General features: G+C 36.6%; 1 protein-coding gene across 11 annotated transcripts in view; it reads left to right on the top strand.

Annotated features, from left to right (window-relative positions):
* BTRC (beta-transducin repeat containing E3 ubiquitin protein ligase) overlaps positions 1–12,785 on the top strand; it is a 185,549-nt gene that overhangs the window by 101,629 nt on the left and 71,135 nt on the right. For all 11 annotated transcript variants that reach the window (XM_036829033.1, XM_036829029.1, XM_036829035.1 and 8 more), the window contains one exon: positions 12,603–12,692. In XM_036829033.1, the coding sequence (XP_036684928.1) occupies positions 12,603–12,692 (90 nt within the window). The remainder of the gene's footprint in view (positions 1–12,602; positions 12,693–12,785) is intronic.

Below are 12,785 nucleotides of genomic sequence, written 5' to 3'. Positions count from 1 at the left end.
GCTCCTTTATACAGTTGGCTGAGTAGGAGGAACAAGCACATCACTGACACAGAAAATGACATTATCGTGTGTATTAACCAAACAACAACAACAACAAAAAGTCATTCATAAGCCAGTGAACTGAGAGAAAACATACTGTATTTCTGCTCTTTGGAGGACAATTTGTTTTCAAGCAGCATCCAGATGGGTAAATACCACGACATTTCTTTTTTCAAGAGATCCACTTCTTTTCTTCCTTTAAAAAAAAAAAGGGAGAGAAACTCACTGAATTTTACTTCCTTTGATAGCTTTGTAATGTTTGTATATAATGGCATTCCCTTCTTTCTGATTTGATTGATGAGGGGGAAAGGTTTAATGAAGTCCCTGATATCAGGCAGACAGGTTTTTTTCCTATTTGTTTTTGGTTAGTCATTTTAATTGTATTGAGTAATTAGAAGGTACACACAGCCAAGGGAGCTTTGTTCTGATAATTGCTCAAGAAAATACATTCCCTATCTGCCTTTGCTTTGTGTTAAGACATTTCTCCCCCTAGTGGCAATAGTAAGCACTTTGTCTTGGCAGTAGGCAAGGTGTAATTGCAATATGACAAACTATGCTTCAGGGACTATCTTGTAAATACTTTAGTTTGGGGTTTGGCATTATTTCATTATATATGTGTGTTTTTTCCCCCTAAGAAACTTCCTACCTCTTTTTTTTTTTTTTTTCTGAAGTGCTTTGGGCTTTGGATGGAAAAAAATTGCCTGAAATGTTTATTAAAAAAAAAAAAAAAAACCATAGTACATCCTGGGTAATGTTTTGCAGCTTGACTTAATTTTAGTCATCTGTTTTAATTACCTATTTATAAAAATGCTTTTGCATTTGTAGACATTATTTAATACTTTGGAAGAAGCACCTCATTTGAAATAAATAAATAAATTGTACTTATTTTTAAATAGTCCATATAAAAGACCTTAAAGGTAATTAATGTAGGTCCCTTAAGTAAGACAAAAATGTTCTTTCCAAGTCTGATGAAGTGATTTGTTTATTTAACTTCCCACTTTGGCTGAATCCTTCAGAGTCTAATAACTTTTTTTTAAAAAATGGTTTTTGCAATTTGTGTCTGGCTACAAGAACCCTTCTTCAGAAGCAAGCAATTTAATAACCAGCTTTCTTAAAATTACTTTGAGGAAGGAAGACTGTATAGGGGGTTGGTGTTTTGTTTTATTTTTATTTCAGTGTAATCATTCTTCGATAAATTGTGTAATTGCTGATTTAGTAGAAAAAATATTATTGAACTCCTGGGTTGTAATGACCATAAAAAGTGTATTTTCATATAGAGATTTGAGATATTGTGAATAAATTATAAAGGAAACAGCTTATATATTGGTTGAAGTCCATATGGGCCCAATTTATTTTGTGTTCAGTGCTTAATCTGGATGTACCATTAAAAAGGTGGGAGGGGCTATTGTATCCAGTTGTGTGAATCCTTAAAAAATCTGCCCTAAGAGCAACATGGAATGAGATCAGATACAACTTTGCATCTATTGAATGCGATTTGGTAGCATCATTGAGGCATTTTTAAAGCCCAGTTCCACCTTCCCTAGATGTCATTTTTTAGTTTGCTTTTTCTATCCCACATTCTTGCTGGGGACTTGATATTTTTATTTTATATATATATATATATATATATATAATCTGAAGGTCCCTGTGTACCCCTCCCCACCCCCTAATTGCTAGCCATTTTCATTATAACTGTATCTTGTTTTGCTATAGGGCTGCTGAACAGATTTCTTAAGCAGCTTTTTGCAAGGTTAAAAGAATGCAGCCCGTTAACAAGTTTGTGTCATTTTAAATATATACCTTCTAGTAAATAAGGAGAAGTCTGGCAATCAATCCCTTTTAGTGTGTTATATGTTTCACCTGACAACTAAACCTTCTATTGATTAGCCATTACTTTGTTAGATAATCCTATGTCATTGAATCCATTGTAAAAAATTAAACTCTTTAAAATGTTTTACCCTAGCAGCAGTGTGAAAATTGAAAACTTGTTCAGAATTACAGCCTGCTTTCACAAAGAAGGTAGTTTTCAGCAAGGTATCTTACTGGTTTCTGCTTACGTGCTTTATATGCAATATAAAAACATATTAAAGTACTCTAATGCAAAACTCTCTGTCTCTGGTTTAGCAATGAAGCTACCTTTTCAGATGTTGCATGGGTACAGAACCTATCTTGCCTGTGGCTCTTATACTCACTAGTTTATTTAGCTGGAAGGAGTCTTATAATAGTAAAATACTGAATGTAAAATATTTGATTCTTTAGAAAGCCTTTTTATTCCAGAGTGGTCTAAGGACTGTGATCAGTTTTGGTTTACTAATCTAGGTGACTTCCTTTGGGGAAAAAGAAGATCATATACCCATTTTACAGATGGAATGTCTAGAAAATAAAAACCTATATATACCCTTACTTTAGAAACTCCTGCAGGTTCCCTAATGTTCCCCTGAGTGTGTTATACTCATTTCTGAGGGGAAAAGGAATTTTGGAGGAAAAATTAGTTTTCTACCTGCCATGACTATTTTATTCAGAAAAACAAAATAACATTTTTATTAATTAACTGGACAGAGCTCTAATACTTTATCCCCTAAATATTAACTGCAGACTTTTATATTTTCATTGAAATAAAGTTTTCATATAGTGAATTATATAGATATTAATTGCATAAGTCAATAAATTTTTGATAAGTCTTTCCAATTGTGTAACCACCACCCCAATCAAGCTATAGGACATTTTCATTACCCAAGAAAGTTCCCTTGTTCTCCTTCCCAGTTTCCCCACCCACAATGAATCAAACATTTATCAGCTTCCTGTCATAGATTAGTTTCGCCTTTCTTGAATTTTATGTAATAGAATCATCCATGTTGGGAGTCTCACTATCACTCAGCATAATGCTTATGAGATTCATCTATACTTCTGTGTTTATCAGTGGTTTATTCTCTTTTATTGTACAGTAAATTCCATTGAATAAATATACTACAGTTTGTTTTCCATTCTTTTGATGGACACTTGAGCTATTTCTGTTTTTATAAATGAAGTTGCTATGAATGCTCTTTAAGCTTTTTTGGTGAGCATGTGTTAAATACTTTTTCATGTGCTTTTTGACTATTCACATATTTTCTTTTGCGAAGTATCTGGTTTTTTGCCATTAAAAAAATTGCATTGTCTGCCTTATTAATGAGTTCTAGATAGTCCTCTGTCAGATATGTGTTCTGAATATTTTCTCACAGTCTGTATCTTGCCTGTTTATTCATGGTGTGTTTTGATGAGAAGTTTCTAATTTTTGAATGAAGTCCAGTCAATCAACCCTTACCCCATGATTATGAAGATATTCTAGGTTTTGTTCTATTGATAGAAGCTTTATAAGTTTTAGCTTTTACCTTGAAGTCTGATACATTTCAAATTAATTCTTAAGTGTACTGTGAAGTAGAGTTTGGGGCTCATTCTTTTCCCCATACTTCTTTTTGACTAAAAAATTTTAAGATAGTTTATTTATTTTTTCCTGCAGTTTATTGTTAACATTTTATTGTGCTTATTTTCTGATTGTTTGGTTGACTAGTATTTGTTTGCTCATTTATTATTTATATTTTTTATTGAAGTATAGTTGATGTATCATATGTTACAGGTGTACAGTATAGTGAGTCACAGTTTCTAAAGGTTATACGACATTTATAGTTATTATAAAATATTGGCTATATTCTCTGTGTTGTACAATCCCCATACTTTTTTATTCAGTTGTTTTGGAACCATCATTGAAAAGGGTTTCCTTTCCTCCATTGAATTACATGGGTGCCTTTGTCAAAAATCAGTTGGCTGTACAAGTGTAGTCTATTTCTGAACCTCCTGGAAAAGAGGCTGCTTGCTGCTGTATGCAGAGTAAAGGGTAACAGTGGCTGAGGCACTGACCAACTCCTACTTCATGTCCCTGCATGACACAGAAGATGAGCTCAAAGTCCTCTATTTTTTTTAGAGTTGTCTATCCTTGCACCAAATATTACACTGTCTTGATTGTTGTAATTTTAATAATTCTTGAAATCAGGTAATGTGAGTCCTCCACATTTTAATTTTTAATATTGTTTTGGCTATTCTAGGTACTTTACACTTCTATGTAAATTTTAGAATCAAGTTAGAATTTCTATTAGAAAGAAGTCTGTGGGGTGTTGATTTGGATTTTTTTGAAGCTATATATTCGAGTAGAATTAACCTCTCAATAATATTGAGTCTTCCAGTGTGCAGACAGGGTCTGTATCTCTGTTTGTCTTTTTAAATTTTTCTAAGCAATGTTTTTTAGTTTTCAGTGTACATTTCTTGCACATAGTTTGTTAGATTTATTCCTAAGTACTTAATGTTTGTCAATGCTATTGTAAACTTTTCTCATTCTCTGTTTGTTGCTAGATTATATAAATGCAATTGGTTTTTGACTATTGACCTTGTTTCCTATCATTTGTGAATAAAGAGAATTTTATTTTTTCTTTTCCAACCTATTTGCCTTTTGTTTCTTTTTCTTGCTTTATTTGAATGGCTAAGGCCTCCCTATAATGTTAAATAAATGTGGTAAGAGGGCATCTTTGCCTTGTTCCCAGTTGAGAGAGAGTATTACGTCTTTTGCCACTAAGTATGATGTTAGTTGAAATTTTTTAGATGACCTTTATGGGATTGAAGAAGTTCCCTTTTATTCTTAGCTTGCCGAGGTCTTTTTTTTTTAAATCATGAATGGGTGTTTAATTTTGTCAAATTCACCTCCCCATTCTATTAATATGGAGAATTACATTAATTGACTTTATTAAGAAATTTTGTGTCTGTGTTCATGAGGGATATTGGTCTGTAGTTTTTTTTCAAACGTCTTTGTCATGTTTTGGTGTCAAGGTTATGCTGGCCTTATAAAATGAGTTGGGAAGTCTTTCCTTCCTCCTCCATTTTCTAAAAGTGTTTGTATATGATCCTGATGTTCTTCTTCCTTAATATTTAATAGAATTCACCAGTGAAACCGTCTGGGCCAGAAGTTTTCTTTGTGGGAAGATTTCTTTTTAAATTTATGTGGCGTGGTTTTTAATAATTTCAACTTCTTTAATAGATACAGAGCCGTCTAGATTTTCTATTTCTTATTGTGTCAGTTTTGGTAATTTGTGTCTTTCAAGAAATGTGTCCTATTTTATTCAACAGATTGTGAACTATTAATATATTTTATTTTATTTTAGTACTCTTACATTTTGGGCCAATGAGAGCCCATTTAGGCTGGCATCTATTTCTCCTCTGATGTATGTCCAACATTCCCTGAGTGTTTCCAGGTTCATCTTGTATTTACCCTGTCCAATCCTGGAATCAACCATTTCTCCAGGGAACTATGGTTCCTTTTAGTGAAGAATGGTATTTAGAAGCCAAGATTTAAGCATTAACTTTTATTTTACATCTATATTATATGTTTTGAAAACCATGAGTTCACACTGATACCTCCAGTTCCAATACAGTGACACAGAGTTTGTTTTAGATTTCTCCCTCTTCATATTTGTAATTCTCTTTTCTAATGGTAAGAAACCTGGTTTGAGTTTTTTCCTTTTAGCACTTAAAAAAATCATGTTCCCCAGGGAATTCCGTGGTGGTGCAGTGGTTAGGACTTGGCGCTTTCACTGCCAAGGGCCCAGTTCAGTCCCTGGTCGGAGAACTAAGATCCCGCAAGCCTCGAGGTGCAGCCAAAAAAAAAAAAAAAAAAAAAATAGTGTTCCCTTGTCTTCTAACCTTCATTGTTCATGGTGAAAAATCTGCCATTATTTATACTGTTACTCCCATGTGTGCAGCATCCCTTTTTTCTTTGGCTGCATTTAAAGTTTTGTCTTTGTTATTGGTTTTCAGCAGTTTTGACTGCGTTGGGCCTAGGTCTTGTTTTCTGATTTGGGGTTTTTTTGTATTAATCTTCTGGGGTTTGCTTATCTTAGATCAGTAAGCCAATGGTTTTTACCAAATTTTAGAAATATTTGGTCACTATTTTTATAACTTTTTGTGCCCCATTCTTGCCTCTCTTCTGGGTCTCCAATTACACAATGTTAGAGCATTGAAAATTGTCCCACAGGTGGCTGAGACTCTGTTCTTTTTTTCTTTTACTCTTTCTGTTCTTCAGATTATTTCAGTTGAATCTGTCTCTGAAGTTCATTGGTCTTTTCTTCTGCCATCTCCAACCTGCTTTTAAGTCCATCCAGTAAATTTTTAATTTCTAGAATTTGTTTGGTTCATTTTAGTTTTTTATTTTAAGGGTGAAAATTTCCATCTGTTTACTCATTGTGATTGTATCTTTCTTTAAGTTGTTGAACATATTTGTTATAGCTTCTGTAGAGCCTTTATGTACTGATTCCCATAACTAGATCATCTCGGGGTCATTTTCTGTTGATTTCTTTTTCTCTTTACTATGGGTCCCATTTATTTTCTTCTTCTCATGTCTAGTGTTTTTGATTGTATAGTGGACATTATAAACAATACATTGTGGAGACTCTGGTTTCTTTTATCTTCCTCTGATTATCTTACTGGCTGATCGCTGTGACTTCATACAGTCTTGGTTTATGTTTGTTAGGGCAGGTGTGTTTTGGTTTTGACCTTAGTCCTGAGGCACATCCCTTAGTCCTGAAGACTTACTCTTTAGTCTAAATGCAGGGTCTTTCTAAGTTTTCAATGGAAAGTTTGAGACGCTTATTAAGCCCCTCTAATTTAGTAGGAATCAAATTCAAAACCTTGTCTCCCCTCATGGGCAGCAGCTGGAGTCTCTGCTCAGATCTTGCAGTCTTCTAGCTTTTACTTTCCATTGGAATATTTGGAGTCTCCCATTTATGTAAGTAGTTTGAGGGTTAGCCATGAATTTGAGGGAAATTTATATGCATGTTTTGATGCTTCATCCCTGCCCTGTCTCTTTCTATTTTCTATTTTTCTTCTCAATTTCTAGCCACTATGGCTGCCCTGAACTCCATCTTCTGACATCTCAAGCTGATAGGCTGTGGCTTTCTAACTGAATTTTTAGTCACCCTGCACCAAATAGCCTAGTGAGTACCCTCAGGGAAAAAGCACGTAAACATGGATCTTACCCAGTGTGAGTCTCCTTTTTCAAAGTCAGTCCACACCTCCCCCCAATTTCTGCCTACTTTTGGTCAACCTTTAGTGCCTTTGTTATTTTAAAATATTTTTTCCATGGTTTATAATTGTTATCTGAAAAGGGGTTAATCTAATACAAACATCTCTGCCATTACTGGGACCAGAACTCTTTGACTTAAAGTTTTATTTTATTTAGTATATATCAATTGCTTCATAAATGTCTTAAAAACACATTAAGTTTCATTTTTTAAAAATTGTGTTGTCAGATGACATAAATCACAACAAGCTCCTTTTTGACCCACCTCCTAGAGAAATGGAAATAAAAACAAAAATAAATAAATGGGAACTAATGAAACTTAAAAGCTTTTGCACAGCAAAGAAAACCATAAACAAGACGAAACGACAACCCTCAGAATGGGAGAAAATATTTGCAAATGAAGCAACTGACAGAGGATTAATCTCCAAAATTTACAAGCAGCTCATGCAGCTCAGTATCAAAAAAACAAACAACCCAATCCAAAAATGGGCGGAAGACCTAAATAGACATTTCTCCAAAGAAGATATATAGATTGCCAACAAACACATGAAAGGATGCTCAACATCACTAATCATTAGAGAAATGCAAATCAAAACTACAATGAGGTATCACCTCACACCAGTCAGAATGGCCATCATCAAAAAATCTACACACAATAGGGCTTCCCTGGTGGCGCAGTGGTTGAGAATCTGCCTGCCAATGCAGGGGACACGGGTTCGAGCCCTGGTCTGGGAAGATCCCACATGCCGCGGAGCAACTGGGCCCGTGAGCCACAATTGCTGAGCCTGCGCGTCTGGAGCCTGTGCTCCGCAACAAGAGAGGCCGCAATAGTGAGAGGCCCGCGCACCGCGATGAAGAGTGGCCCCCGCTTGCCGCAACTAGAGAAAGCTCTCGCACAGAAACGAAGATCCAACACAGCCATAAATAAATAAATAAATAAATAAAATTTTTTTAAAAATCTACACACAATAAATGCTGGAGAGGGTGTGGAGAAAAGGGAACCCTCTTGCACCGTTGGTGGGAATGTAAATTGATACAGCCATGATGGAGAACAGTATGGAGGTTCCTTAAAAAACTAAAAATAGAACTGCCATATGACCCAGCAATCCCAGTACTGGGCATATACCCTGAGAACTCCATAATTTAAAAAGAGTCATGCACCTCAGTGTTCATTGCAGCACTATTTACAATAGCCAGGACATGGAAGCAACCTAAGTGTCCATCGACAGATGAATAGATAAAGAAGATGTGGCACATATATACAGTGGAATATTACTCAGCCATAAAAGAATGAAATTGAGTTATTTGTAGTGAGGTGGATGGACCTAGAGTCTGTCATACAGAGTGAAATAAGTCAGAAAGAGAAAAACAAATACTGTATGCTAACACATATATATGGAATCTAAAAAAAAAAAAAAAGTTCTGAAGAACCTTGGGTCAGGACAGGAATAAGACGCAGACGTAGAGAATGGACTTGAGGACACGGAGAGGGGGAAGGGTAAGCTGGAACGAAGTGAGAGAGTGGCATGGACTTATATATACTACCAAATGTAAAATAGAGAGCTAGTGGGAAGCAGCTACATAGCACAGGGAGATCAGCTCGGTGCTTTGTGACCACCTAGAGGGGTGGGATAGGGAGGGTGGGAGGGAGACGCAAGAGGGAGGAGATATGGGGATATATGTATATGTATAGCTGATTCACTTTGTTATAAAACAGAAACTAACACACCATTGTAAAGCAATTATACCCCAGTAAAGATGTTAAAAAAAAAATTGTGTTGTCGGGACTTCCCTGGTGGTCCCGTGGTAGAGAATCTGCCTTCCAATGCAGGGGATGCGGGTTTGAATCCTGGTCCAGGAGCTAAGATCCCACATGCCGCGGGGCAACTAAGCCCGCACGCCACCACTACTGAGCTTGCGTGCCTCAGCTAGAGCCCGTGTGCCGCAAACTACAGAGCCCACGCACTCTGGAACCCGTGTGCCACAACTACAGGGCCCACTTGCCCTGGAGCCTGCGTGCCACAGCTAGAGAAGAAATAAAACCCACACGCCACAACTAGAGAGAAGCCCACACGCCGCAGTGAAGAGCCCGCGTGCCACAACAAAAGATCCCACATGCCTCAACGAAGATCCTGTGTGCCACGACTAAGACTCAACACAGCCAAAAATAAATTAAATAAATAAATCTTTTTTTTAAAAAAATTGTGTTGTCTGTACATGAATAGTGTTTGTGGTATTAGCAGTTGCAAAAGAAATACTGAACCTGAGTCCAGAATGTATTAGTACATGTCCCAATAGCGCCTGTACACTAATGTCAAATGATCGTTTATTCTTTTAAAATATGTGTTTGAAATAATTTCAACTTAAACAATATAAGAATAAAACAAATGGATAAATTTTTAAAAGTTTAACTTGTTTAAATGGAAAACCAAATTTATAATGTTATTTTTCCCTATTTTCTTAAATTTTATTCTTGTCTATTTACTCTTTTCCAAAGAATGATAATTGACCAAAAATGAATTATTTAAAATATCTATGCATCCATTGCTAATATAAGTAAATACATAAATGAATAAGTAAACAAACAGGGGAAGAACTCATAGCGCTTCCTTAAGAAGAATTCCAATTGATAGATGTAGATGGAAAGAGAAATTTAAAAGTCACCATTAGAACACCACAGTAAAAATTACAACAGACAAGATCCGCCAGTATGCTACAATTAGCAGGCAAAAGTTGAAGCAGAAGCAAAATATTTGCGTAGTCTTCAAGTATTTCCCACAATATATTTAGTAATTTCTAAAGGAAAAATAATAAGCTTATAATAGAGAATCTTGGCAGACACAACCTTAGGCAAGTGGTCAAGGTTAATATCACCAGAAGCACTCAGCAACATACCTCTTGACTTGATGCATTGAGAAGGGCATATCACCTCTGTTGTATCCTTCCCAATAATGTATAACCTCAATCTGATCATGAGAAAACATGAGACAAACCCAAACAAAGGGACATTCTGTAGATTAATCAGTACTCTTCAGAAGTGTCAGAATCATGAAAGACAAGCAAAGACTGAGGAATTGTCACAGGTTAGAGGAAACTAAGGATACACAGCAACTAAATGCAATGTGGGATCTTGGATTAGATCCCGAACAGAAAAAGGATGTTAGTGGAAAAACTGATGGAACTCAAATAAGTTCTTAACTTTATATTGTACCAAGGTTAATTCCTTAGTTTTGACAAATGTTCTGTGGTTGTGTAAGACATCAACATACAGGGAAGCTGGGGGATTTCCCTGGTGGTCCAGTGGTTAAGAGTCCAGCTTCCAATGCAAGGGACGCGGGTTCGATCCCTGGTGGGGGAACTAAGATCCCACATGCTGCAGGGCAACTAAGCCCACGCGCTGCAACTATTGAGCAAGCCCACACGCTGCAACTAGAGAGCCCACGTGCTGCAACTACAGAGCCCGTGTGCCACAACTAGAGAGAAGCCCGTGCACCACAACTAGAGAGGAGCCTGCGCACCACAACGAAAGATTCTGTGTGCCACAGCTAAGACCCGATGCAGACAAAAATAATAAATAAATAAATATTTCAAAAAACATAAAGGAAAGCTGGGGAAGGGTATACAGGAACTCATCTATTTTTGCAACTATTCTGTAAATCTAGAATTTTAACAAATTGATTCTTTCCTATTATTGGTTATAAGAGATCACCCACGTCTTAAGATTTTTCTCTTTAATTTCAACACACATATTTATATCAATAGTTCTCAAAGAGTGTTCTTAGACCAGCAGCATTAACATCAGCTGGGGACTTGTTAAAAATGCAGATTCTCAGAAGCTCTGGGGATGGGACCCAGCGATCTGTGTTTTAAGAAGCCCAGATGATTCTGACATGCACTATTGTTTGAGAGCTGTGACATGTACTATCAGTAAAAACTTGAGACTAAAAGGGAACATTTTAATTAATACATTGGCAAGTTTGATTACAATAAAGTATAACCAGTGTTTTTTTTTAAATTGTGGCAAAATACATGTAACATAACATTTGCCATCTTAACTATTCTTAAACATACAGTTCGTGATATTAAATACATTCACATTGTTGTGTAATAGTCACCACCATTCATCCGCATAACTTTTTTTTTTTAATTTTAAAATTTTATTTTCGGCTGCATTGGATCTTTGTTGCTGCGCGCGGGCTTTTCTCTAGTTGTGGCAAGCCGGGGCTACTCTTTGTTGCGGTGCGTGGGCTTCTCATTGCAGTGGCTTCTCTTGTTGCCAAGCACAGGCTCTAGGCACGTGGGCTTCAGTAGTTGTGGCTCACGGGCTCTAGAGCGCAGGCTCAGTAGTTGTGGTGCACTGGCTTAGTTGCTCCACGGCATGTGGGATCTTCCCGGACCAGGGCTCGAACCCATGTCCCCTACATTGGCAGGCGGATTCTTAACCACTGCGCCATCAGGGAAGTCCTATCCACATAACTCTTAACGTCTTGTAAAACTGAAACTCTGTACTCATTAAACAGTAACTCCCTATTCCCCGCTTCTCCCAGCCCCTAGCAGCCACCATTCTATTTTCTGTTTTGACTATCTAAGTGGAATCATACAGTGTTTGTCTTTTTGTGACTGGCTTATTTCACATAGCATACGGTCCTTAGGTTTCATCCATGTTGCAGTATATGGCAGAACTTCTTTCCTTTTTAAGGCTGAATACCATTCTACTGTATGTATATACCACATTTTGCTTATCCATTCATCCGTCAGTGGACACTTGGGTTGCTTCCACATTTTAGCTATTGTGGATAATGCTGCTATGAACATGGATGTACAAGTATCTCATCAAGACTCTGTTTTCAGTTCTTTTGGGTATATACCCAGAATTGGAATTGCTGGATCATATGGTAATTCTATTTTTAATTTTTTTGAGGAACCGCCACTATACTGTTTTCCACAGTGGCTGTACCATTTTACATTCCCACTAACAGTGCACAAGGGTTCAAATTTCTCCACATTTTCACCAACACTTGTTTTCTGGTTTTGTTTTGTTTTTTTAATAGTAACCATCCTAATGGGTGTAAGGTGGTATCTTATGGTAGTTTTGATTTGCATTCCTCTCATGATTAGTCATGTTGAGCATCTTTTCATGTGCTTTTTAGCCATTTGCATATCTTCTTGGATAATCTCTGTTCAAGTCCTTTGCCCATTTTTGAATAACTGACACCCCTACCTTTCGTATATACAGTAAAGTCACTGCTGCTCACATACTTCTTCATGGGCACATCAGTGGCACTTTTGGGCTCTCACTTTCTTTACTTCCCCCTGTCTACCTTGTCCTGCAGCTCCCGTAAATCTGGTATTTACACATAGGATCTATTTGTGTGTTGATTTTGAGAAATAAGGCAGAATTTGAAAACTACACGACAGTATTTCAGTATTTAAACCTATTTCCAAAAAATTCTCTTTACAGACCTACAACAGCTGTGCCAGACTCTGCTTAAATCAAGAGACAGTATGTCTAGCAAGCACTGCTATGAAGACTGAAAATTGTGTGGCCAAAGTAAGTAATATTACACATCAATATATATTATACCACATCATAATAATGGTTTATCTATAGACATCTTTACTCAGTATTGCTATTAAAGACTAT

The sequence above is a fragment of the Balaenoptera musculus genome, chromosome 16 (assembly GCF_009873245.2).
Source record: "Balaenoptera musculus isolate JJ_BM4_2016_0621 chromosome 16, mBalMus1.pri.v3, whole genome shotgun sequence".
NCBI lineage: Eukaryota > Metazoa > Chordata > Mammalia > Artiodactyla > Balaenopteridae > Balaenoptera > Balaenoptera musculus.
Note: the sequence above shows the minus strand (reverse complement) of the source record. Positions and strands in the feature narration are given on the sequence as shown.